Source organism: Anas platyrhynchos, chromosome 36 (genome assembly GCF_047663525.1).
Source record: "Anas platyrhynchos isolate ZD024472 breed Pekin duck chromosome 36, IASCAAS_PekinDuck_T2T, whole genome shotgun sequence".
Taxonomy (NCBI): Eukaryota; Metazoa; Chordata; class Aves; order Anseriformes; family Anatidae; genus Anas; species Anas platyrhynchos.
Genome location: NC_092624.1, coordinates 3,690,816 through 3,717,208, shown reverse-complemented (window position 1 = coordinate 3,717,208; position 26,393 = coordinate 3,690,816). Strand labels below are relative to the sequence as shown.

The window sequence follows — 26,393 nt, the reverse complement described above, 5'->3', positions numbered from 1 at the left end:
TGCTCGTCCTGCAGACAGATGCTCACACTCAGCATTCTCTTTCTTTGGGGACTCTCTAAGAAGACGGTTGGAAGGGAGGACACATTGCTAAGCCCCCCATCCCACAGAAGATGGATATACTCAGACTTATCAATCCACCCAATCCATCCCAATCCACCCTATTTTCTATTAGAAATAGCATGCCAACAGGACTAGGGAAGAGATTGTCCCTCTGATGAGGATGCAGCTTGAATCCTGTGTTCAGTTTTGGGCCCCTCACCACAAGCAGGGGGGTTTATAGTGTCAGGGGGTCCATACTGCTTTTTATTTTGAGGACATACTGCAGAGGAGTTCACAGGAAGGTTTCCCTGTGGACCAGCTTTTGCTTTCAAGCAGTTGAAGGCCTGCCTGGGGATGGCTCTGCTCACCTGTCTCGTTCTCCATTTCGTCCACTGTCTTCACAAAATGACGAATCTCCATAGCCTTCTGCATCGATTCAGGGATGCTCTTATTTGCCCCTTTCGTTTCTGTGAAGAAACAACAATTGCTGAGATGCTGATAGCACATCCAAGAGGTGGAGACCACCTCCCTGCAAGGACAATGTCCAAAGGCTCTAAAATTCTTTCCTTTCCAGGCAATTCCGTCTTTGGTCTGTCTTGTGTGTGTGTGGTTCCCATACGGTTGCTTGTTTCAGCTGGAGCAACAGTATGAACCACAGGCAGGTAATGAACGCCCATCCTTTTCCCTTTGCTTTCGCTCTCCTCTGTGCAACGGGCTTTTCCCCCTAGAAATACTATACTGAGCTGGAGGATGATCCAAGTGCGATCTGGGTGTTTTTAAGCATGCGTTTATTTGTGTGCCACCTGAATGCTTCCCCTTCCCAGAACAAGCTCTTGGAGACAGAGGTGTTCTCAACAGTAACCTGTGCTCAAAGGCATGTCCAGTGTCTGTCCTGATGGAAGCTGATCTCTTCTGATTTGGTAATCATCTGAATGACATGGTAGACATCCCAGCTGAGCTCCACTCTCACACCTTGCTGCTCCTCAGGAAATCATTACTTTGGTTAGTTCCTTGCCTTGTCCATAAGAACTTGGCTCTCGTCTGCAGCTGATGACCCTCATTAAAATTCTGAGGAAACCCATTCCTCACAAACCAAAGCCGTGTCCGCAGAGGGGGCCCCAGCTCTGCTGATTTCCAAGCCTTTGTCCAGGGAAGAACTTTCTTTGCAAGCACTCCCCACTGGAAGGAGCAGAGGAAAGAGAAGATCTTGCCTTACAGCACAGGGAAGAGGGCATTCCACACAGTGCAGGCTGTCCTGCTCTGTGCTGGGAAATTGCACTGTGCACTGGCAGCCTGGGGTCCAGCTTATTTGCATGGGGATAGTTGAGATGACAAAGCACTTGCTGGAGGTCCTTGGAAGTCAGAATTTCTGGAGCGGTAAGCTTCTGTCATTTCCCTGCTGTGGGCCCTTCAGGCAGCCCTCCACACACTGTTCTTCCAGGACAGATTCTCTTTGTGGGTAGTTCGGGTCAGCCTTGGTGCTCCCCTGCAAGGCTGCCCACGTTTTCTCTGGGATAGAGTTAATTTTCATTATTGGAGCTGGTAGGGTGCTGAGTTTTGGACTGAGGATGAAAAAGGAGCTTGGGCTTTACCTATTCAACCGACTTTATCTCAAACACCCAAGTTCCTACACATCTAGCTTTTGGATTCTCTCCTGCATCCCTCTTGGGCAGAGCGAGTGAGTGCCTCTGTGGTGTTTAGCTGCCAGCCAGGGTTAAAACACAACCAAGGTGAGTCTTCCCCTGACTGTATAGGAGAGCAGAGCATTTGGGCAGCTCCTACCTGCAAGACAGTTTACAGTGGAAGAGTCTACTCCGTTGCTGATGCATTGATTGAATCTCACACACAGCCTTGACATGGCTATTTGATAGGACCCTCACGCCAAGGAGAGAGATTCCTCCTTTGCTGTCTGAGTGAAAAGGAACAAGAGAAGAGACATGCCAACTGCCCAGCATCTTCATACGAGCTCATCGTGCAAAAGCCTTCCACTACCAATCGCAGCAGTACACTGGGCTAGCATAGGACATGGACGATGTCAAAGATGTGTGCTTGATCCAGGACTTTGGTAGGGACCGTGTGGGGGAAGGTGAAAGTTCCAGACAAGAACACGGCAAAGGTCAGCAGGCATCTTTGCTAAGGCTAGCAACTATTTCGCTCACCGTCTGGCAGCTTCCACCCATGTGCTGAGACGTCCGACCCTCTTCTCTCATCTCCTATATGCCTTCAAAAGCTAGAGCTCTTCCTTGCCGTTGGTGTTCCTTTTGCATGGTGGTCCACCCCGAGGGTTAATCAGAACTCCCCCCTCCACCCTCCTCCTTCCGATGGGTTCTCTGCAAGGGCATGACCATTCCTGACACGTGCACAGGTAAAGCTGAAGGCAGAGCGGGGACTGCTTTGTGCTCAGGACAGGCCATGGAGAAGGCTTACTGTGCTTTCCCCAAGAGCAATGGTTGCACAGTGCTGGGGTGGGCCTTTAGCATGACAGACCTCCACAGGTTCCTCCTCTCTGGCAGTGTGCCACACCAGCTGCCATCCCAGAAGGAGCAGCAAGTGCACAAAGAGAGCGGGCGGAGGTGGAGGATGCGTGAGCCCTGTGTGCCCACCAAGCTAGAACTGTCTGCATTGCACAGGGGAGACACCACCTCTCCCAAAGTGTGGCCAGAGAGGTGGAAACCTCTGGAGAAGCCCTTCGGAAGATTCCAAATCTATGAAAGCTGGCCTTGCTGGAGACCTTCCCAGCAGTGAAGTAGGATCCGTGAAGCAACACTGGGGATTTCAAGGTAGGATGGGACCCCAGGAAGCAGAGGAAGGAACCCAGCAGTGTCCTTCTCATTCATCCCAAGACAAGTGCACTGCTCCCAGCCTCTGCGCTTCCCTTTGCCTCCAGACAGCGTGCATGAAGCCAGGCCCTCACCTGCATGGGGAGTCTTCATCCTTCTCACTGGGTCTGCCTTCTGAGGAGCTGCAGAGCTAGCACCTGCAAGAGAGTTTGGTGTTAAAATGTCCCTTGTTTCTCTAGTGGCCACTAGGCATTTCTACGACAAATGCAAAGGTAGGGAACACCAGTTGGAACTCTGACACTGGCACACTGGCTCACTCGATCGTGGTGCAGGTTCACGGGCAGCTGCCGTTGCTGGTGCAGCTGTTGTCACTCGCCACCTGCAAGGCCTGTATCCCCTCGGGGAATCCTTGTGGGCAATTAGAAAGACTCACCCTCTATTGCTCAGAGCTCCTCTGCACAGTCACCGTGCGCACCAGAGAAGAAGAAAACAAGTCACGTCAAGACCCATGAGTTAGAAGGCAGTGCCTTCTGGGACTGTCCACCTCAATGTGGCACAGCAGATGCCTCTGAGGGAGGTCTTGGGTCACGCCCCTTCCAACTACCCCTAGCACCCCTCTGACTCTGGCAGGGATCATTGTCACCAGCCCAATCCTTGCACCTCACCAAATCAGGCAGGGTTGCTTGGTGATCCAGCCTCTCCACCTCCAGCCACCACTTTTCAGACTTCCCACCACATCCCCTTCCCTCACTATCGCTCCTGCTCCAAAGCCTTCCGCCACCAACGAAACCACCAGCAACACTATACCACTGCCCCAAAACCTCCACAACATATGGTGTGCTCGTCCTGCAGACAGATGCTCACACTCAGCATTCTCTTTCTTTGGGGACTCTCTAAGAAGACGGTTGGAAGGGAGGACACATTGCTAAGCCCCCCATCCCACAGAAGATGGATATACTCAGACTTATCAATCCACCCAATCCATCCCAATCCACCCTATTTTCTATTAGAAATAGCATGCCAACAGGACTAGGGAAGAGATTGTCCCTCTGATGAGGATGCAGCTTGAATCCTGTGTTCAGTTTTGGGCCCCTCACCACAAGCAGGGGGGTTTATAGTGTCAGGGGGTCCATACTGCTTTTTATTTTGAGGACATACTGCAGAGGAGTTCACAGGAAGGTTTCCCTGTGGACCAGCTTTTGCTTTCAAGCAGTTGAAGGCCTGCCTGGGGATGGCTCTGCTCACCTGTCTCGTTCTCCATTTCGTCCACTGTCTTCACAAAATGACGAATCTCCATAGCCTTCTGCATCGATTCAGGGATGCTCTTATTTGCCCCTTTCGTTTCTGTGAAGAAACAACAATTGCTGAGATGCTGATAGCACATCCAAGAGGTGGAGACCACCTCCCTGCAAGGACAATGTCCAAAGGCTCTAAAATTCTTTCCTTTCCAGGCAATTCCGTCTTTGGTCTGTCTTGTGTGTGTGTGGTTCCCATACGGTTGCTTGTTTCAGCTGGAGCAACAGTATGAACCACAGGCAGGTAATGAACGCCCATCCTTTTCCCTTTGCTTTCGCTCTCCTCTGTGCAACGGGCTTTTCCCCCTAGAAATACTATACTGAGCTGGAGGATGATCCAAGTGCGATCTGGGTGTTTTTAAGCATGCGTTTATTTGTGTGCCACCTGAATGCTTCCCCTTCCCAGAACAAGCTCTTGGAGACAGAGGTGTTCTCAACAGTAACCTGTGCTCAAAGGCATGTCCAGTGTCTGTCCTGATGGAAGCTGATCTCTTCTGATTTGGTAATCATCTGAATGACATGGTAGACATCCCAGCTGAGCTCCACTCTCACACCTTGCTGCTCCTCAGGAAATCATTACTTTGGTTAGTTCCTTGCCTTGTCCATAAGAACTTGGCTCTCGTCTGCAGCTGATGACCCTCATTAAAATTCTGAGGAAACCCATTCCTCACAAACCAAAGCCGTGTCCGCAGAGGGGGCCCCAGCTCTGCTGATTTCCAAGCCTTTGTCCAGGGAAGAACTTTCTTTGCAAGCACTCCCCACTGGAAGGAGCAGAGGAAAGAGAAGATCTTGCCTTACAGCACAGGGAAGAGGGCATTCCACACAGTGCAGGCTGTCCTGCTCTGTGCTGGGAAATTGCACTGTGCACTGGCAGCCTGGGGTCCAGCTTATTTGCATGGGGATAGTTGAGATGACAAAGCACTTGCTGGAGGTCCTTGGAAGTCAGAATTTCTGGAGCGGTAAGCTTCTGTCATTTCCCTGCTGTGGGCCCTTCAGGCAGCCCTCCACACACTGTTCTTCCAGGACAGATTCTCTTTGTGGGTAGTTCGGGTCAGCCTTGGTGCTCCCCTGCAAGGCTGCCCACGTTTTCTCTGGGATAGAGTTAATTTTCATTATTGGAGCTGGTAGGGTGCTGAGTTTTGGACTGAGGATGAAAAAGGAGCTTGGGCTTTACCTATTCAACCGACTTTATCTCAAACACCCAAGTTCCTACACATCTAGCTTTTGGATTCTCTCCTGCATCCCTCTTGGGCAGAGCGAGTGAGTGCCTCTGTGGTGTTTAGCTGCCAGCCAGGGTTAAAACACAACCAAGGTGAGTCTTCCCCTGACTGTATAGGAGAGCAGAGCATTTGGGCAGCTCCTACCTGCAAGACAGTTTACAGTGGAAGAGTCTACTCCGTTGCTGATGCATTGATTGAATCTCACACACAGCCTTGACATGGCTATTTGATAGGACCCTCACGCCAAGGAGAGAGATTCCTCCTTTGCTGTCTGAGTGAAAAGGAACAAGAGAAGAGACATGCCAACTGCCCAGCATCTTCATACGAGCTCATCGTGCAAAAGCCTTCCACTACCAATCGCAGCAGTACACTGGGCTAGCATAGGACATGGACGATGTCAAAGATGTGTGCTTGATCCAGGACTTTGGTAGGGACCGTGTGGGGGAAGGTGAAAGTTCCAGACAAGAACACGGCAAAGGTCAGCAGGCATCTTTGCTAAGGCTAGCAACTATTTCGCTCACCGTCTGGCAGCTTCCACCCATGTGCTGAGACGTCCGACCCTCTTCTCTCATCTCCTATATGCCTTCAAAAGCTAGAGCTCTTCCTTGCCGTTGGTGTTCCTTTTGCATGGTGGTCCACCCCGAGGGTTAATCAGAACTCCCCCCTCCACCCTCCTCCTTCCGATGGGTTCTCTGCAAGGGCATGACCATTCCTGACACGTGCACAGGTAAAGCTGAAGGCAGAGCGGGGACTGCTTTGTGCTCAGGACAGGCCATGGAGAAGGCTTACTGTGCTTTCCCCAAGAGCAATGGTTGCACAGTGCTGGGGTGGGCCTTTAGCATGACAGACCTCCACAGGTTCCTCCTCTCTGGCAGTGTGCCACACCAGCTGCCATCCCAGAAGGAGCAGCAAGTGCACAAAGAGAGCGGGCGGAGGTGGAGGATGCGTGAGCCCTGTGTGCCCACCAAGCTAGAACTGTCTGCATTGCACAGGGGAGACACCACCTCTCCCAAAGTGTGGCCAGAGAGGTGGAAACCTCTGGAGAAGCCCTTCGGAAGATTCCAAATCTATGAAAGCTGGCCTTGCTGGAGACCTTCCCAGCAGTGAAGTAGGATCCGTGAAGCAACACTGGGGATTTCAAGGTAGGATGGGACCCCAGGAAGCAGAGGAAGGAACCCAGCAGTGTCCTTCTCATTCATCCCAAGACAAGTGCACTGCTCCCAGCCTCTGCGCTTCCCTTTGCCTCCAGACAGCGTGCATGAAGCCAGGCCCTCACCTGCATGGGGAGTCTTCATCCTTCTCACTGGGTCTGCCTTCTGAGGAGCTGCAGAGCTAGCACCTGCAAGAGAGTTTGGTGTTAAAATGTCCCTTGTTTCTCTAGTGGCCACTAGGCATTTCTACGACAAATGCAAAGGTAGGGAACACCAGTTGGAACTCTGACACTGGCACACTGGCTCACTCGATCGTGGTGCAGGTTCACGGGCAGCTGCCGTTGCTGGTGCAGCTGTTGTCACTCGCCACCTGCAAGGCCTGTATCCCCTCGGGGAATCCTTGTGGGCAATTAGAAAGACTCACCCTCTATTGCTCAGAGCTCCTCTGCACAGTCACCGTGCGCACCAGAGAAGAAGAAAACAAGTCACGTCAAGACCCATGAGTTAGAAGGCAGTGCCTTCTGGGACTGTCCACCTCAATGTGGCACAGCAGATGCCTCTGAGGGAGGTCTTGGGTCACGCCCCTTCCAACTACCCCTAGCACCCCTCTGACTCTGGCAGGGATCATTGTCACCAGCCCAATCCTTGCACCTCACCAAATCAGGCAGGGTTGCTTGGTGATCCAGCCTCTCCACCTCCAGCCACCACTTTTCAGACTTCCCACCACATCCCCTTCCCTCACTATCGCTCCTGCTCCAAAGCCTTCCGCCACCAACGAAACCACCAGCAACACTATACCACTGCCCCAAAACCTCCACAACATATGGTGTGCTCGTCCTGCAGACAGATGCTCACACTCAGCATTCTCTTTCTTTGGGGACTCTCTAAGAAGACGGTTGGAAGGGAGGACACATTGCTAAGCCCCCCATCCCACAGAAGATGGATATACTCAGACTTATCAATCCACCCAATCCATCCCAATCCACCCTATTTTCTATTAGAAATAGCATGCCAACAGGACTAGGGAAGAGATTGTCCCTCTGATGAGGATGCAGCTTGAATCCTGTGTTCAGTTTTGGGCCCCTCACCACAAGCAGGGGGGTTTATAGTGTCAGGGGGTCCATACTGCTTTTTATTTTGAGGACATACTGCAGAGGAGTTCACAGGAAGGTTTCCCTGTGGACCAGCTTTTGCTTTCAAGCAGTTGAAGGCCTGCCTGGGGATGGCTCTGCTCACCTGTCTCGTTCTCCATTTCGTCCACTGTCTTCACAAAATGACGAATCTCCATAGCCTTCTGCATCGATTCAGGGATGCTCTTATTTGCCCCTTTCGTTTCTGTGAAGAAACAACAATTGCTGAGATGCTGATAGCACATCCAAGAGGTGGAGACCACCTCCCTGCAAGGACAATGTCCAAAGGCTCTAAAATTCTTTCCTTTCCAGGCAATTCCGTCTTTGGTCTGTCTTGTGTGTGTGTGGTTCCCATACGGTTGCTTGTTTCAGCTGGAGCAACAGTATGAACCACAGGCAGGTAATGAACGCCCATCCTTTTCCCTTTGCTTTCGCTCTCCTCTGTGCAACGGGCTTTTCCCCCTAGAAATACTATACTGAGCTGGAGGATGATCCAAGTGCGATCTGGGTGTTTTTAAGCATGCGTTTATTTGTGTGCCACCTGAATGCTTCCCCTTCCCAGAACAAGCTCTTGGAGACAGAGGTGTTCTCAACAGTAACCTGTGCTCAAAGGCATGTCCAGTGTCTGTCCTGATGGAAGCTGATCTCTTCTGATTTGGTAATCATCTGAATGACATGGTAGACATCCCAGCTGAGCTCCACTCTCACACCTTGCTGCTCCTCAGGAAATCATTACTTTGGTTAGTTCCTTGCCTTGTCCATAAGAACTTGGCTCTCGTCTGCAGCTGATGACCCTCATTAAAATTCTGAGGAAACCCATTCCTCACAAACCAAAGCCGTGTCCGCAGAGGGGGCCCCAGCTCTGCTGATTTCCAAGCCTTTGTCCAGGGAAGAACTTTCTTTGCAAGCACTCCCCACTGGAAGGAGCAGAGGAAAGAGAAGATCTTGCCTTACAGCACAGGGAAGAGGGCATTCCACACAGTGCAGGCTGTCCTGCTCTGTGCTGGGAAATTGCACTGTGCACTGGCAGCCTGGGGTCCAGCTTATTTGCATGGGGATAGTTGAGATGACAAAGCACTTGCTGGAGGTCCTTGGAAGTCAGAATTTCTGGAGCGGTAAGCTTCTGTCATTTCCCTGCTGTGGGCCCTTCAGGCAGCCCTCCACACACTGTTCTTCCAGGACAGATTCTCTTTGTGGGTAGTTCGGGTCAGCCTTGGTGCTCCCCTGCAAGGCTGCCCACGTTTTCTCTGGGATAGAGTTAATTTTCATTATTGGAGCTGGTAGGGTGCTGAGTTTTGGACTGAGGATGAAAAAGGAGCTTGGGCTTTACCTATTCAACCGACTTTATCTCAAACACCCAAGTTCCTACACATCTAGCTTTTGGATTCTCTCCTGCATCCCTCTTGGGCAGAGCGAGTGAGTGCCTCTGTGGTGTTTAGCTGCCAGCCAGGGTTAAAACACAACCAAGGTGAGTCTTCCCCTGACTGTATAGGAGAGCAGAGCATTTGGGCAGCTCCTACCTGCAAGACAGTTTACAGTGGAAGAGTCTACTCCGTTGCTGATGCATTGATTGAATCTCACACACAGCCTTGACATGGCTATTTGATAGGACCCTCACGCCAAGGAGAGAGATTCCTCCTTTGCTGTCTGAGTGAAAAGGAACAAGAGAAGAGACATGCCAACTGCCCAGCATCTTCATACGAGCTCATCGTGCAAAAGCCTTCCACTACCAATCGCAGCAGTACACTGGGCTAGCATAGGACATGGACGATGTCAAAGATGTGTGCTTGATCCAGGACTTTGGTAGGGACCGTGTGGGGGAAGGTGAAAGTTCCAGACAAGAACACGGCAAAGGTCAGCAGGCATCTTTGCTAAGGCTAGCAACTATTTCGCTCACCGTCTGGCAGCTTCCACCCATGTGCTGAGACGTCCGACCCTCTTCTCTCATCTCCTATATGCCTTCAAAAGCTAGAGCTCTTCCTTGCCGTTGGTGTTCCTTTTGCATGGTGGTCCACCCCGAGGGTTAATCAGAACTCCCCCCTCCACCCTCCTCCTTCCGATGGGTTCTCTGCAAGGGCATGACCATTCCTGACACGTGCACAGGTAAAGCTGAAGGCAGAGCGGGGACTGCTTTGTGCTCAGGACAGGCCATGGAGAAGGCTTACTGTGCTTTCCCCAAGAGCAATGGTTGCACAGTGCTGGGGTGGGCCTTTAGCATGACAGACCTCCACAGGTTCCTCCTCTCTGGCAGTGTGCCACACCAGCTGCCATCCCAGAAGGAGCAGCAAGTGCACAAAGAGAGCGGGCGGAGGTGGAGGATGCGTGAGCCCTGTGTGCCCACCAAGCTAGAACTGTCTGCATTGCACAGGGGAGACACCACCTCTCCCAAAGTGTGGCCAGAGAGGTGGAAACCTCTGGAGAAGCCCTTCGGAAGATTCCAAATCTATGAAAGCTGGCCTTGCTGGAGACCTTCCCAGCAGTGAAGTAGGATCCGTGAAGCAACACTGGGGATTTCAAGGTAGGATGGGACCCCAGGAAGCAGAGGAAGGAACCCAGCAGTGTCCTTCTCATTCATCCCAAGACAAGTGCACTGCTCCCAGCCTCTGCGCTTCCCTTTGCCTCCAGACAGCGTGCATGAAGCCAGGCCCTCACCTGCATGGGGAGTCTTCATCCTTCTCACTGGGTCTGCCTTCTGAGGAGCTGCAGAGCTAGCACCTGCAAGAGAGTTTGGTGTTAAAATGTCCCTTGTTTCTCTAGTGGCCACTAGGCATTTCTACGACAAATGCAAAGGTAGGGAACACCAGTTGGAACTCTGACACTGGCACACTGGCTCACTCGATCGTGGTGCAGGTTCACGGGCAGCTGCCGTTGCTGGTGCAGCTGTTGTCACTCGCCACCTGCAAGGCCTGTATCCCCTCGGGGAATCCTTGTGGGCAATTAGAAAGACTCACCCTCTATTGCTCAGAGCTCCTCTGCACAGTCACCGTGCGCACCAGAGAAGAAGAAAACAAGTCACGTCAAGACCCATGAGTTAGAAGGCAGTGCCTTCTGGGACTGTCCACCTCAATGTGGCACAGCAGATGCCTCTGAGGGAGGTCTTGGGTCACGCCCCTTCCAACTACCCCTAGCACCCCTCTGACTCTGGCAGGGATCATTGTCACCAGCCCAATCCTTGCACCTCACCAAATCAGGCAGGGTTGCTTGGTGATCCAGCCTCTCCACCTCCAGCCACCACTTTTCAGACTTCCCACCACATCCCCTTCCCTCACTATCGCTCCTGCTCCAAAGCCTTCCGCCACCAACGAAACCACCAGCAACACTATACCACTGCCCCAAAACCTCCACAACATATGGTGTGCTCGTCCTGCAGACAGATGCTCACACTCAGCATTCTCTTTCTTTGGGGACTCTCTAAGAAGACGGTTGGAAGGGAGGACACATTGCTAAGCCCCCCATCCCACAGAAGATGGATATACTCAGACTTATCAATCCACCCAATCCATCCCAATCCACCCTATTTTCTATTAGAAATAGCATGCCAACAGGACTAGGGAAGAGATTGTCCCTCTGATGAGGATGCAGCTTGAATCCTGTGTTCAGTTTTGGGCCCCTCACCACAAGCAGGGGGGTTTATAGTGTCAGGGGGTCCATACTGCTTTTTATTTTGAGGACATACTGCAGAGGAGTTCACAGGAAGGTTTCCCTGTGGACCAGCTTTTGCTTTCAAGCAGTTGAAGGCCTGCCTGGGGATGGCTCTGCTCACCTGTCTCGTTCTCCATTTCGTCCACTGTCTTCACAAAATGACGAATCTCCATAGCCTTCTGCATCGATTCAGGGATGCTCTTATTTGCCCCTTTCGTTTCTGTGAAGAAACAACAATTGCTGAGATGCTGATAGCACATCCAAGAGGTGGAGACCACCTCCCTGCAAGGACAATGTCCAAAGGCTCTAAAATTCTTTCCTTTCCAGGCAATTCCGTCTTTGGTCTGTCTTGTGTGTGTGTGGTTCCCATACGGTTGCTTGTTTCAGCTGGAGCAACAGTATGAACCACAGGCAGGTAATGAACGCCCATCCTTTTCCCTTTGCTTTCGCTCTCCTCTGTGCAACGGGCTTTTCCCCCTAGAAATACTATACTGAGCTGGAGGATGATCCAAGTGCGATCTGGGTGTTTTTAAGCATGCGTTTATTTGTGTGCCACCTGAATGCTTCCCCTTCCCAGAACAAGCTCTTGGAGACAGAGGTGTTCTCAACAGTAACCTGTGCTCAAAGGCATGTCCAGTGTCTGTCCTGATGGAAGCTGATCTCTTCTGATTTGGTAATCATCTGAATGACATGGTAGACATCCCAGCTGAGCTCCACTCTCACACCTTGCTGCTCCTCAGGAAATCATTACTTTGGTTAGTTCCTTGCCTTGTCCATAAGAACTTGGCTCTCGTCTGCAGCTGATGACCCTCATTAAAATTCTGAGGAAACCCATTCCTCACAAACCAAAGCCGTGTCCGCAGAGGGGGCCCCAGCTCTGCTGATTTCCAAGCCTTTGTCCAGGGAAGAACTTTCTTTGCAAGCACTCCCCACTGGAAGGAGCAGAGGAAAGAGAAGATCTTGCCTTACAGCACAGGGAAGAGGGCATTCCACACAGTGCAGGCTGTCCTGCTCTGTGCTGGGAAATTGCACTGTGCACTGGCAGCCTGGGGTCCAGCTTATTTGCATGGGGATAGTTGAGATGACAAAGCACTTGCTGGAGGTCCTTGGAAGTCAGAATTTCTGGAGCGGTAAGCTTCTGTCATTTCCCTGCTGTGGGCCCTTCAGGCAGCCCTCCACACACTGTTCTTCCAGGACAGATTCTCTTTGTGGGTAGTTCGGGTCAGCCTTGGTGCTCCCCTGCAAGGCTGCCCACGTTTTCTCTGGGATAGAGTTAATTTTCATTATTGGAGCTGGTAGGGTGCTGAGTTTTGGACTGAGGATGAAAAAGGAGCTTGGGCTTTACCTATTCAACCGACTTTATCTCAAACACCCAAGTTCCTACACATCTAGCTTTTGGATTCTCTCCTGCATCCCTCTTGGGCAGAGCGAGTGAGTGCCTCTGTGGTGTTTAGCTGCCAGCCAGGGTTAAAACACAACCAAGGTGAGTCTTCCCCTGACTGTATAGGAGAGCAGAGCATTTGGGCAGCTCCTACCTGCAAGACAGTTTACAGTGGAAGAGTCTACTCCGTTGCTGATGCATTGATTGAATCTCACACACAGCCTTGACATGGCTATTTGATAGGACCCTCACGCCAAGGAGAGAGATTCCTCCTTTGCTGTCTGAGTGAAAAGGAACAAGAGAAGAGACATGCCAACTGCCCAGCATCTTCATACGAGCTCATCGTGCAAAAGCCTTCCACTACCAATCGCAGCAGTACACTGGGCTAGCATAGGACATGGACGATGTCAAAGATGTGTGCTTGATCCAGGACTTTGGTAGGGACCGTGTGGGGGAAGGTGAAAGTTCCAGACAAGAACACGGCAAAGGTCAGCAGGCATCTTTGCTAAGGCTAGCAACTATTTCGCTCACCGTCTGGCAGCTTCCACCCATGTGCTGAGACGTCCGACCCTCTTCTCTCATCTCCTATATGCCTTCAAAAGCTAGAGCTCTTCCTTGCCGTTGGTGTTCCTTTTGCATGGTGGTCCACCCCGAGGGTTAATCAGAACTCCCCCCTCCACCCTCCTCCTTCCGATGGGTTCTCTGCAAGGGCATGACCATTCCTGACACGTGCACAGGTAAAGCTGAAGGCAGAGCGGGGACTGCTTTGTGCTCAGGACAGGCCATGGAGAAGGCTTACTGTGCTTTCCCCAAGAGCAATGGTTGCACAGTGCTGGGGTGGGCCTTTAGCATGACAGACCTCCACAGGTTCCTCCTCTCTGGCAGTGTGCCACACCAGCTGCCATCCCAGAAGGAGCAGCAAGTGCACAAAGAGAGCGGGCGGAGGTGGAGGATGCGTGAGCCCTGTGTGCCCACCAAGCTAGAACTGTCTGCATTGCACAGGGGAGACACCACCTCTCCCAAAGTGTGGCCAGAGAGGTGGAAACCTCTGGAGAAGCCCTTCGGAAGATTCCAAATCTATGAAAGCTGGCCTTGCTGGAGACCTTCCCAGCAGTGAAGTAGGATCCGTGAAGCAACACTGGGGATTTCAAGGTAGGATGGGACCCCAGGAAGCAGAGGAAGGAACCCAGCAGTGTCCTTCTCATTCATCCCAAGACAAGTGCACTGCTCCCAGCCTCTGCGCTTCCCTTTGCCTCCAGACAGCGTGCATGAAGCCAGGCCCTCACCTGCATGGGGAGTCTTCATCCTTCTCACTGGGTCTGCCTTCTGAGGAGCTGCAGAGCTAGCACCTGCAAGAGAGTTTGGTGTTAAAATGTCCCTTGTTTCTCTAGTGGCCACTAGGCATTTCTACGACAAATGCAAAGGTAGGGAACACCAGTTGGAACTCTGACACTGGCACACTGGCTCACTCGATCGTGGTGCAGGTTCACGGGCAGCTGCCGTTGCTGGTGCAGCTGTTGTCACTCGCCACCTGCAAGGCCTGTATCCCCTCGGGGAATCCTTGTGGGCAATTAGAAAGACTCACCCTCTATTGCTCAGAGCTCCTCTGCACAGTCACCGTGCGCGCCAGAGAAGAAGAAAACAAGTCACGTCAAGACCCATGAGTTAGAAGGCAGTGCCTTCTGGGACTGTCCACCTCAATGTGGCACAGCAGATGCCTCTGAGGGAGGTCTTGGGTCACGCCCCTTCCAACTACCCCTAGCACCCCTCTGACTCTGATCATTGTCACCAGCCCAATCCTTGCACCTCACCAAATCAGGCAGGGTTGCTTGGTGATCCAGCCTCTCCACCTCCAGCCACCACTTTTCAGACTTCCCACCACATCCCCTTCCCTCACTATCGCTCCTGCTCCAAAGCCTTCCGCCACCAACGAAACCACCAGCAACACTATACCACTGCCCCAAAACCTCCACAACATATGGTGTGCTCGTCCTGCAGACAGATGCTCACACTCAGCATTCTCTTTCTTTGGGGACTCTCTAAGAAGACGGTTGGAAGGGAGGACACATTGCTAAGCCCCCCATCCCACAGAAGATGGATATACTCAGACTTATCAATCCACCCAATCCATCCCAATCCACCCTATTTTCTATTAGAAATAGCATGCCAACAGGACTAGGGAAGAGATTGTCCCTCTGATGAGGATGCAGCTTGAATCCTGTGTTCAGTTTTGGGCCCCTCACCACAAGCAGGGGGGTTTATAGTGTCAGGGGGTCCATACTGCTTTTTATTTTGAGGACATACTGCAGAGGAGTTCACAGGAAGGTTTCCCTGTGGACCAGCTTTTGCTTTCAAGCAGTTGAAGGCCTGCCTGGGGATGGCTCTGCTCACCTGTCTCGTTCTCCATTTCGTCCACTGTCTTCACAAAATGACGAATCTCCATAGCCTTCTGCATCGATTCAGGGATGCTCTTATTTGCCCCTTTCGTTTCTGTGAAGAAACAACAATTGCTGAGATGCTGATAGCACATCCAAGAGGTGGAGACCACCTCCCTGCAAGGACAATGTCCAAAGGCTCTAAAATTCTTTCCTTTCCAGGCAATTCCGTCTTTGGTCTGTCTTGTGTGTGTGTGGTTCCCATACGGTTGCTTGTTTCAGCTGGAGCAACAGTATGAACCACAGGCAGGTAATGAACGCCCATCCTTTTCCCTTTGCTTTCGCTCTCCTCTGTGCAACGGGCTTTTCCCCCTAGAAATACTATACTGAGCTGGAGGATGATCCAAGTGCGATCTGGGTGTTTTTAAGCATGCGTTTATTTGTGTGCCACCTGAATGCTTCCCCTTCCCAGAACAAGCTCTTGGAGACAGAGGTGTTCTCAACAGTAACCTGTGCTCAAAGGCATGTCCAGTGTCTGTCCTGATGGAAGCTGATCTCTTCTGATTTGGTAATCATCTGAATGACATGGTAGACATCCCAGCTGAGCTCCACTCTCACACCTTGCTGCTCCTCAGGAAATCATTACTTTGGTTAGTTCCTTGCCTTGTCCATAAGAACTTGGCTCTCGTCTGCAGCTGATGACCCTCATTAAAATTCTGAGGAAACCCATTCCTCACAAACCAAAGCCGTGTCCGCAGAGGGGGCCCCAGCTCTGCTGATTTCCAAGCCTTTGTCCAGGGAAGAACTTTCTTTGCAAGCACTCCCCACTGGAAGGAGCAGAGGAAAGAGAAGATCTTGCCTTACAGCACAGGGAAGAGGGCATTCCACACAGTGCAGGCTGTCCTGCTCTGTGCTGGGAAATTGCACTGTGCACTGGCAGCCTGGGGTCCAGCTTATTTGCATGGGGATAGTTGAGATGACAAAGCACTTGCTGGAGGTCCTTGGAAGTCAGAATTTCTGGAGCGGTAAGCTTCTGTCATTTCCCTGCTGTGGGCCCTTCAGGCAGCCCTCCACACACTGTTCTTCCAGGACAGATTCTCTTTGTGGGTAGTTCGGGTCAGCCTTGGTGCTCCCCTGCAAGGCTGCCCACGTTTTCTCTGGGATAGAGTTAATTTTCATTATTGGAGCTGGTAGGGTGCTGAGTTTTGGACTGAGGATGAAAAAGGAGCTTGGGCTTTACCTATTCAACCGACTTTATCTCAAACACCCAAGTTCCTACACATCTAGCTTTTGGATTCTCTCCTGCATCCCTCTTGGGCAGAGCGAGTGAGTGCCTCTGTGGTGTTTAGCTGCCAGCCAGGGTTAAAACACAACCAAGGTGAGTCTTCCCCTGACTGTATAGGAGAGCAGAGCATTTGGGCAGCTCCTACCTGCAAGACAGTTTACAGTGGAAGAGTCTACTCCGTTGCTGATGCATTGATTGAATCTCACACACAGCCTTGACATGGCTATTTGATAGGACCCTCACGCCAAGGAGAGAGATTCCTCCTTTGCTGTCTGAGTGAAAAGGAACAAGAGAAGAGACATGCCAACTGCCCAGCATCTTCATACGAGCTCATCGTGCAAAAGCCTTCCACTACCAATCGCAGCAGTACACTGGGCTAGCATAGGACATGGACGATGTCAAAGATGTGTGCTTGATCCAGGACTTTGGTAGGGACCGTGTGGGGGAAGGTGAAAGTTCCAGACAAGAACACGGCAAAGGTCAGCAGGCATCTTTGCTAAGGCTAGCAACTATTTCGCTCACCGTCTGGCAGCTTCCACCCATGTGCTGAGACGTCCGACCCTCTTCTCTCATCTCCTATATGCCTTCAAAAGCTAGAGCTCTTCCTTGCCGTTGGTGTTCCTTTTGCATGGTGGTCCACCCCGAGGGTTAATCAGAACTCCCCCCTCCACCCTCCTCCTTCCGATGGGTTCTCTGCAAGGGCATGACCATTCCTGACACGTGCACAGGTAAAGCTGAAGGCAGAGCGGGGACTGCTTTGTGCTCAGGACAGGCCATGGAGAAGGCTTACTGTGCTTTCCCCAAGAGCAATGGTTGCACAGTGCTGGGGTGGGCCTTTAGCATGACAGACCTCCACAGGTTCCTCCTCTCTGGCAGTGTGCCACACCAGCTGCCATCCCAGAAGGAGCAGCAAGTGCACAAAGAGAGCGGGCGGAGGTGGAGGATGCGTGAGCCCTGTGTGCCCACCAAGCTAGAACTGTCTGCATTGCACAGGGGAGACACCACCTCTCCCAAAGTGTGGCCAGAGAGGTGGAAACCTCTGGAGAAGCCCTTCGGAAGATTCCAAATCTATGAAAGCTGGCCTTGCTGGAGACCTTCCCAGCAGTGAAGTAGGATCCGTGAAGCAACACTGGGGATTTCAAGGTAGGATGGGACCCCAGGAAGCAGAGGAAGGAACCCAGCAGTGTCCTTCTCATTCATCCCAAGACAAGTGCACTGCTCCCAGCCTCTGCGCTTCCCTTTGCCTCCAGACAGCGTGCATGAAGCCAGGCCCTCACCTGCATGGGGAGTCTTCATCCTTCTCACTGGGTCTGCCTTCTGAGGAGCTGCAGAGCTAGCACCTGCAAGAGAGTTTGGTGTTAAAATGTCCCTTGTTTCTCTAGTGGCCACTAGGCATTTCTACGACAAATGCAAAGGTAGGGAACACCAGTTGGAACTCTGACACTGGCACACTGGCTCACTCGATCGTGGTGCAGGTTCACGGGCAGCTGCCGTTGCTGGTGCAGCTGTTGTCACTCGCCACCTGCAAGGCCTGTATCCCCTCGGGGAATCCTTGTGGGCAATTAGAAAGACTCACCCTCTATTGCTCAGAGCTCCTCTGCACAGTCACCGTGCGCGCCAGAGAAGAAGAAAACAAGTCACGTCAAGACCCATGAGTTAGAAGGCAGTGCCTTCTGGGACTGTCCACCTCAATGTGGCACAGCAGATGCCTCTGAGGGAGGTCTTGGGTCACGCCCCTTCCAACTACCCCTAGCACCCCTCTGACTCTGATCATTGTCACCAGCCCAATCCTTGCACCTCACCAAATCAGGCAGGGTTGCTTGGTGATCCAGCCTCTCCACCTCCAGCCACCACTTTTCAGACTTCCCACCACATCCCCTTCCCTCACTATCGCTCCTGCTCCAAAGCCTTCCGCCACCAACGAAACCACCAGCAACACTATACCACTGCCCCAAAACCTCCACAACATATGGTGTGCTCGTCCTGCAGACAGATGCTCACACTCAGCATTCTCTTTCTTTGGGGACTCTCTAAGAAGACGGTTGGAAGGGAGGACACATTGCTAAGCCCCCCATCCCACAGAAGATGGATATACTCAGACTTATCAATCCACCCAATCCATCCCAATCCACCCTATTTTCTATTAGAAATAGCATGCCAACAGGACTAGGGAAGAGATTGTCCCTCTGATGAGGATGCAGCTTGAATCCTGTGTTCAGTTTTGGGCCCCTCACCACAAGCAGGGGGGTTTATAGTGTCAGGGGGTCCATACTGCTTTTTATTTTGAGGACATACTGCAGAGGAGTTCACAGGAAGGTTTCCCTGTGGACCAGCTTTTGCTTTCAAGCAGTTGAAGGCCTGCCTGGGGATGGCTCTGCTCACCTGTCTCGTTCTCCATTTCGTCCACTGTCTTCACAAAATGACGAATCTCCATAGCCTTCTGCATCGATTCAGGGATGCTCTTATTTGCCCCTTTCGTTTCTGTGAAGAAACAACAATTGCTGAGATGCTGATAGCACATCCAAGAGGTGGAGACCACCTCCCTGCAAGGACAATGTCCAAAGGCTCTAAAATTCTTTCCTTTCCAGGCAATTCCGTCTTTGGTCTGTCTTGTGTGTGTGTGGTTCCCATACGGTTGCTTGTTTCAGCTGGAGCAACAGTATGAACCACAGGCAGGTAATGAACGCCCATCCTTTTCCCTTTGCTTTCGCTCTCCTCTGTGCAACGGGCTTTTCCCCCTAGAAATACTATACTGAGCTGGAGGATGATCCAAGTGCGATCTGGGTGTTTTTAAGCATGCGTTTATTTGTGTGCCACCTGAATGCTTCCCCTTCCCAGAACAAGCTCTTGGAGACAGAGGTGTTCTCAACAGTAACCTGTGCTCAAAGGCATGTCCAGTGTCTGTCCTGATGGAAGCTGATCTCTTCTGATTTGGTAATCATCTGAATGACATGGTAGACATCCCAGCTGAGCTCCACTCTCACACCTTGCTGCTCCTCAGGAAATCATTACTTTGGTTAGTTCCTTGCCTTGTCCATAAGAACTTGGCTCTCGTCTGCAGCTGATGACCCTCATTAAAATTCTGAGGAAACCCATTCCTCACAAACCAAAGCCGTGTCCGCAGAGGGGGCCCCAGCTCTGCTGATTTCCAAGCCTTTGTCCAGGGAAGAACTTTCTTTGCAAGCACTCCCCACTGGAAGGAGCAGAGGAAAGAGAAGATCTTGCCTTACAGCACAGGGAAGAGGGCATTCCACACAGTGCAGGCTGTCCTGCTCTGTGCTGGGAAATTGCACTGTGCACTGGCAGCCTGGGGTCCAGCTTATTTGCATGGGGATAGTTGAGATGACAAAGCACTTGCTGGAGGTCCTTGGAAGTCAGAATTTCTGGAGCGGTAAGCTTCTGTCATTTCCCTGCTGTGGGCCCTTCAGGCAGCCCTCCACACACTGTTCTTCCAGGACAGATTCTCTTTGTGGGTAGTTCGGGTCAGCCTTGGTGCTCCCTTGCAAGGCTGCCCACGTTTTCTCTGGGATAGAGTTAATTTTCATTATTGGAGCTGGTAGGGTGCTGAGTTTTGGACTGAGGATGAAAAAGGAGCTTGGGCTTTACCTATTCAACCGACTTTATCTCAAACACCCAAGTTCCTACACATCTAGCTTTTGGATTCTCTCCTGCATCCCTCTTGGGCAGAGCGAGTGAGTGCCTCTGTGGTGTTTAGCTGCCAGCCAGGGTTAAAACACAACCAAGGTGAGTCTTCCCCTGACTGTATAGGAGAGCAGAGCATTTGGGCAGCTCCTACCTGCAAGACAGTTTACAGTGGAAGAGTCTACTCCGTTGCTGATGCATTGATTGAATCTCACACACAGCCTTGACATGGCTATTTGATAGGACCCTCACGCCAAGGAGAGAGATTCCTCCTTTGCTGTCTGAGTGAAAAGGAACAAGAGAAGAGACATGCCAACTGCCCAGCATCTTCATACGAGCTCATTGTGCAAAAGCCTTCCACTACCAATCGCAGCAGTACACTGGGCTAGCATAGGACATGGACGATGTCAAAGATGTGTGCTTGATCCAGGACTTTGGTAGGGACCGTGTGGGGGAAGGTGAAAGTTCCAGACAAGAACACGGCAAAGGTCAGCAGGCATCTTTGCTAAGGCTAGCAACTATTTCGCTCACCGTCTGGCAGCTTCCACCCATGTGCTGAGACGTCCGACCCTCTTCTCTCATCTCCTATATGCCTTCAAAAGCTAGAGCTCTTCCTTGCCGTTGGTGTTCCTTTTGCATGGTGGTCCACCCCGAGGGTTAATCAGAACTCCCCCCTCCACCCTCCTCCTTCCGATGGGTTCTCTGCAAGGGCATGACCATTCCTGACACGTGCACAGGTAAAGCTGAAGGCAGAGCGGGGACTGCTTTGTGCTCAGGACAGGCCATGGAGAAGGCTTACTGTGCTTTCCCCAAGAGCAATGGTTGCACAGTGCTGGGGTGGGCCTTTAGCATGACAGACCTCCACAGGTTCCTCCTCTCTGGCAGTGTGCCACACCAGCTGCCATCCCAGAAGGAGCAGCAAGTGCACAAAGAGAGCGGGCGGAGGTGGAGGATGCGTGAGCCCTGTGTGCCCACCAAGCTAGAACTGTCTGCATTGCACAGGGGAGACACCACCTCTCCCAAAGTGTGGCCAGAGAGGTGGAAACCTCTGGAGAAGCCCTTCGGAAGATTCCAAATCTATGAAAGCTGGCCTTGCTGGAGACCTTCCCAGCAGTGAAGTAGGATCCGTGAAGCAACACTGGGGATTTCAAGGTAGGATGGGACCCCAGGAAGCAGAGGAAGGAACCCAGCAGTGTCCTTCTCATTCATCCCAAGACAAGTGCACTGCTCCCAGCCTCTGCGCTTCCCTTTGCCTCCAGACAGCGTGCATGAAGCCAGGCCCTCACCTGCATGGGGAGTCTTCATCCTTCTCACTGGGTCTGCCTTCTGAGGAGCTGCAGAGCTAGCACCTGCAAGAGAGTTTGGTGTTAAAATGTCCCTTGTTTCTCTAGTGGCCACTAGGCATTTCTACGACAAATGCAAAGGTAGGGAACACCAGTTGGAACTCTGACACTGGCACACTGGCTCACTCGATCGTGGTGCAGGTTCACGGGCAGCTGCCGTTGCTGGTGCAGCTGTTGTCACTCGCCACCTGCAAGGCCTGTATCCCCTCGGGGAATCCTTGTGGGCAATTAGAAAGACTCACCCTCTATTGCTCAGAGCTCCTCTGCACAGTCACCGTGCGCGCCAGAGAAGAAGAAAACAAGTCACGTCAAGACCCATGAGTTAGAAGGCAGTGCCTTCTGGGACTGTCCACCTCAATGTGGCACAGCAGATGCCTCTGAGGGAGGTCTTGGGTCACGCCCCTTCCAACTACCCCTAGCACCCCTCTGACTCTGATCATTGTCACCAGCCCAATCCTTGCACCTCACCAAATCAGGCAGGGTTGCTTGGTGATCCAGCCTCTCCACCTCCAGCCACCACTTTTCAGACTTCCCACCACATCCCCTTCCCTCACTATCGCTCCTGCTCCAAAGCCTTCCGCCACCAACGAAACCACCAGCAACACTATACCACTGCCCCAAAACCTCCACAACATATGGTGTGCTCGTCCTGCAGACAGATGCTCACACTCAGCATTCTCTTTCTTTGGGGACTCTCTAAGAAGACGGTTGGAAGGGAGGACACATTGCTAAGCCCCCCATCCCACAGAAGATGGATATACTCAGACTTATCAATCCACCCAATCCATCCCAATCCACCCTATTTTCTATTAGAAATAGCATGCCAACAGGACTAGGGAAGAGATTGTCCCTCTGATGAGGATGCAGCTTGAATCCTGTGTTCAGTTTTGGGCCCCTCACCACAAGCAGGGGGGTTTATAGTGTCAGGGGGTCCATACTGCTTTTTATTTTGAGGACATACTGCAGAGGAGTTCACAGGAAGGTTTCCCTGTGGACCAGCTTTTGCTTTCAAGCAGTTGAAGGCCTGCCTGGGGATGGCTCTGCTCACCTGTCTCGTTCTCCATTTCGTCCACTGTCTTCACAAAATGACGAATCTCCATAGCCTTCTGCATCGATTCAGGGATGCTCTTATTTGCCCCTTTCGTTTCTGTGAAGAAACAACAATTGCTGAGATGCTGATAGCACATCCAAGAGGTGGAGACCACCTCCCTGCAAGGACAATGTCCAAAGGCTCTAAAATTCTTTCCTTTCCAGGCAATTCCGTCTTTGGTCTGTCTTGTGTGTGTGTGGTTCCCATACGGTTGCTTGTTTCAGCTGGAGCAACAGTATGAACCACAGGCAGGTAATGAACGCCCATCCTTTTCCCTTTGCTTTCGCTCTCCTCTGTGCAACGGGCTTTTCCCCCTAGAAATACTATACTGAGCTGGAGGATGATCCAAGTGCGATCTGGGTGTTTTTAAGCATGCGTTTATTTGTGTGCCACCTGAATGCTTCCCCTTCCCAGAACAAGCTCTTGGAGACAGAGGTGTTCTCAACAGTAACCTGTGCTCAAAGGCATGTCCAGTGTCTGTCCTGATGGAAGCTGATCTCTTCTGATTTGGTAATCATCTGAATGACATGGTAGACATCCCAGCTGAGCTCCACTCTCACACCTTGCTGCTCCTCAGGAAATCATTACTTTGGTTAGTTCCTTGCCTTGTCCATAAGAACTTGGCTCTCGTCTGCAGCTGATGACCCTCATTAAAATTCTGAGGAAACCCATTCCTCACAAACCAAAGCCGTGTCCGCAGAGGGGGCCCCAGCTCTGCTGATTTCCAAGCCTTTGTCCAGGGAAGAACTTTCTTTGCAAGCACTCCCCACTGGAAGGAGCAGAGGAAAGAGAAGATCTTGCCTTACAGCACAGGGAAGAGGGCATTCCACACAGTGCAGGCTGTCCTGCTCTGTGCTGGGAAATTGCACTGTGCACTGGCAGCCTGGGGTCCAGCTTATTTGCATGGGGATAGTTGAGATGACAAAGCACTTGCTGGAGGTCCTTGGAAGTCAGAATTTCTGGAGCGGTAAGCTTCTGTCATTTCCCTGCTGTGGGCCCTTCAGGCAGCCCTCCACACACTGTTCTTCCAGGACAGATTCTCTTTGTGGGTAGTTCGGGTCAGCCTTGGTGCTCCCCTGCAAGGCTGCCCACGTTTTCTCTGGGATAGAGTTAATTTTCATTATTGGAGCTGGTAGGGTGCTGAGTTTTGGACTGAGGATGAAAAAGGAGCTTGGGCTTTACCTATTCAACCGACTTTATCTCAAACACCCAAGTTCCTACACATCTAGCTTTTGGATTCTCTCCTGCATCCCTCTTGGGCAGAGCGAGTGAGTGCCTCTGTGGTGTTTAGCTGCCAGCCAGGGTTAAAACACAACCAAGGTGAGTCTTCCCCTGACTGTATAGGAGAGCAGAGCATTTGGGCAGCTCCTACCTGCAAGACAGTTTACAGTGGAAGAGTCTACTCCGTTGCTGATGCATTGATTGAATCTCACACACAGCCTTGACATGGCTATTTGATAGGACCCTCACGCCAAGGAGAGAGATTCCTCCTTTGCTGTCTGAGTGAAAAGGAACAAGAGAAGAGACATGCCAACTGCCCAGCATCTTCATACGAGCTCATCGTGCAAAAGCCTTCCACTACCAATCGCAGCAGTACACTGGGCTAGCATAGGACATGGACGATGTCAAAGATGTGTGCTTGATCCAGGACTTTGGTAGGGACCGTGTGGGGGAAGGTGAAAGTTCCAGACAAGAACACGGCAAAGGTCAGCAGGCATCTTTGCTAAGGCTAGCAACTATTTCGCTCACCGTCTGGCAGCTTCCACCCATGTGCTGAGACGTCCGACCCTCTTCTCTCATCTCCTATATGCCTTCAAAAGCTAGAGCTCTTCCTTGCCGTTGGTGTTCCTTTTGCATGGTGGTCCACCCCGAGGGTTAATCAGAACTCCCCCCTCCACCCTCCTCCTTCCGATGGGTTCTCTGCAAGGGCATGACCATTCCTGACACGTGCACAGGTAAAGCTGAAGGCAGAGCGGGGACTGCTTTGTGCTCAGGACAGGCCATGGAGAAGGCTTACTGTGCTTTCCCCAAGAGCAATGGTTGCACAGTGCTGGGGTGGGCCTTTAGCATGACAGACCTCCACAGGTTCCTCCTCTCTGGCAGTGTGCCACACCAGCTGCCATCCCAGAAGGAGCAGCAAGTGCACAAAGAGAGCGGGCGGAGGTGGAGGATGCGTGAGCCCTGTGTGCCCACCAAGCTAGAACTGTCTGCATTGCACAGGGGAGACACCACCTCTCCCAAAGTGTGGCCAGAGAGGTGGAAACCTCTGGAGAAGCCCTTCGGAAGATTCCAAATCTATGAAAGCTGGCCTTGCTGGAGACCTTCCCAGCAGTGAAGTAGGATCCGTGAAGCAACACTGGGGATTTCAAGGTAGGATGGGACCCCAGGAAGCAGAGGAAGGAACCCAGCAGTGTCCTTCTCATTCATCCCAAGACAAGTGCACTGCTCCCAGCCTCTGCGCTTCCCTTTGCCTCCAGACAGCGTGCATGAAGCCAGGCCCTCACCTGCATGGGGAGTCTTCATCCTTCTCACTGGGTCTGCCTTCTGAGGAGCTGCAGAGCTAGCACCTGCAAGAGAGTTTGGTGTTAAAATGTCCCTTGTTTCTCTAGTGGCCACTAGGCATTTCTACGACAAATGCAAAGGTAGGGAACACCAGTTGGAACTCTGACACTGGCACACTGGCTCACTCGATCGTGGTGCAGGTTCACGGGCAGCTGCCGTTGCTGGTGCAGCTGTTGTCACTCGCCACCTGCAAGGCCTGTATCCCCTCGGGGAATCCTTGTGGGCAATTAGAAAGACTCACCCTCTATTGCTCAGAGCTCCTCTGCACAGTCACCGTGCGCACCAGAGAAGAAGAAAACAAGTCACGTCAAGACCCATGAGTTAGAAGGCAGTGCCTTCTGGGACTGTCCACCTCAATGTGGCACAGCAGATGCCTCTGAGGGAGGTCTTGGGTCACGCCCCTTCCAACTACCCCTAGCACCCCTCTGACTCTGGCAGGGATCATTGTCACCAGCCCAATCCTTGCACCTCACCAAATCAGGCAGGGTTGCTTGGTGATCCAGCCTCTCCACCTCCAGCCACCACTTTTCAGACTTCCCACCACATCCCCTTCCCTCACTATCGCTCCTGCTCCAAAGCCTTCCGCCACCAACGAAACCACCAGCAACACTATACCACTGCCCCAAAACCTCCACAACATATGGTGTGCTCGTCCTGCAGACAGATGCTCACACTCAGCATTCTCTTTCTTTGGGGACTCTCTAAGAAGACGGTTGGAAGGGAGGACACATTGCTAAGCCCCCCATCCCACAGAAGATGGATATACTCAGACTTATCAATCCACCCAATCCATCCCAATCCACCCTATTTTCTATCAGAAATACCGTGCCAACAGGACTAGGGAAGAGATTGTCCCTCTGATGGGGATGCAACTTGAATCCTGTGTTCAGTTTTGGGCCCCTCACTACAAGAAGGGGGTTTTATAGTTATATATAGTTGTATTCCCTCTTTGGTCTCTCTTGTGTGTGTGTGGTTGCCATATGTTAGTTTTTTTTAGCTGGAGCAACAGTTTGAGCCTTGGGCAGGTAATGAATGCCCTTCCTTACCCTTAGCTATTGCTCTCCTCTGCACTACAGGCTTTTGCCCTTGAAATGTTCGACGTACCTAGGGAATGGTCCAAGGTTGATCTGTGTGTTACCAAGGCACATTATTTATTTTTTTTTGTCTGCCACCTGAATGCTTCCCCTTCCCAGAACAAGCTCTTGGAGACAGAGGCATTCTCAACAGTAACCTGTGCTCAAAGGCATGTGCAGTGTCTGTCCTGATGGAAGCCGATCTCTTCTGATATTATAATCAGATGAATGAAATGGTTTATATCCCAGCTGAGTTCCACTCTCACATCTCTCTGATTCTAAGGAAATCATTACATTGGTTAGTTACTTACCTTATCCACAAGGACTTAGCTTTAGTCAGTAGCCCAATACCCTGATAAAAATTCAAGGAAGGACCCCTTTGGTT

The 26,393-nt window shown here is 51.7% G+C and overlaps 1 protein-coding gene across 4 annotated transcripts in view; it reads right to left on the bottom strand.

The window, feature by feature from the left end:
- Nucleotides 1–26,393, bottom strand: part of LOC119715015 (uncharacterized) — a 53,806-nt gene that overhangs the window by 23,379 nt on the left and 4,034 nt on the right. For all 4 annotated transcript variants that reach the window (XM_072032114.1, XM_072032117.1, XM_072032116.1 and 1 more), the window contains 14 exons: nucleotides 24,878–24,940; nucleotides 22,332–22,430; nucleotides 21,227–21,289; nucleotides 18,681–18,779; nucleotides 17,576–17,638; nucleotides 15,030–15,128; nucleotides 13,925–13,987; nucleotides 11,379–11,477; nucleotides 10,268–10,330; nucleotides 7,722–7,820; nucleotides 6,611–6,673; nucleotides 4,065–4,163; nucleotides 2,954–3,016; nucleotides 408–506 (listed from right to left, as the gene is read on the bottom strand). In XM_072032114.1, the coding sequence (XP_071888215.1) occupies nucleotides 408–506; nucleotides 2,954–3,016; nucleotides 4,065–4,163; nucleotides 6,611–6,673; nucleotides 7,722–7,820; nucleotides 10,268–10,330; nucleotides 11,379–11,477; nucleotides 13,925–13,987; nucleotides 15,030–15,128; nucleotides 17,576–17,638; nucleotides 18,681–18,779; nucleotides 21,227–21,289; nucleotides 22,332–22,430; nucleotides 24,878–24,940 (1,134 nt within the window). The remainder of the gene's footprint in view (nucleotides 1–407; nucleotides 507–2,953; nucleotides 3,017–4,064; nucleotides 4,164–6,610; nucleotides 6,674–7,721; nucleotides 7,821–10,267; nucleotides 10,331–11,378; nucleotides 11,478–13,924; nucleotides 13,988–15,029; nucleotides 15,129–17,575; nucleotides 17,639–18,680; nucleotides 18,780–21,226; nucleotides 21,290–22,331; nucleotides 22,431–24,877; nucleotides 24,941–26,393) is intronic.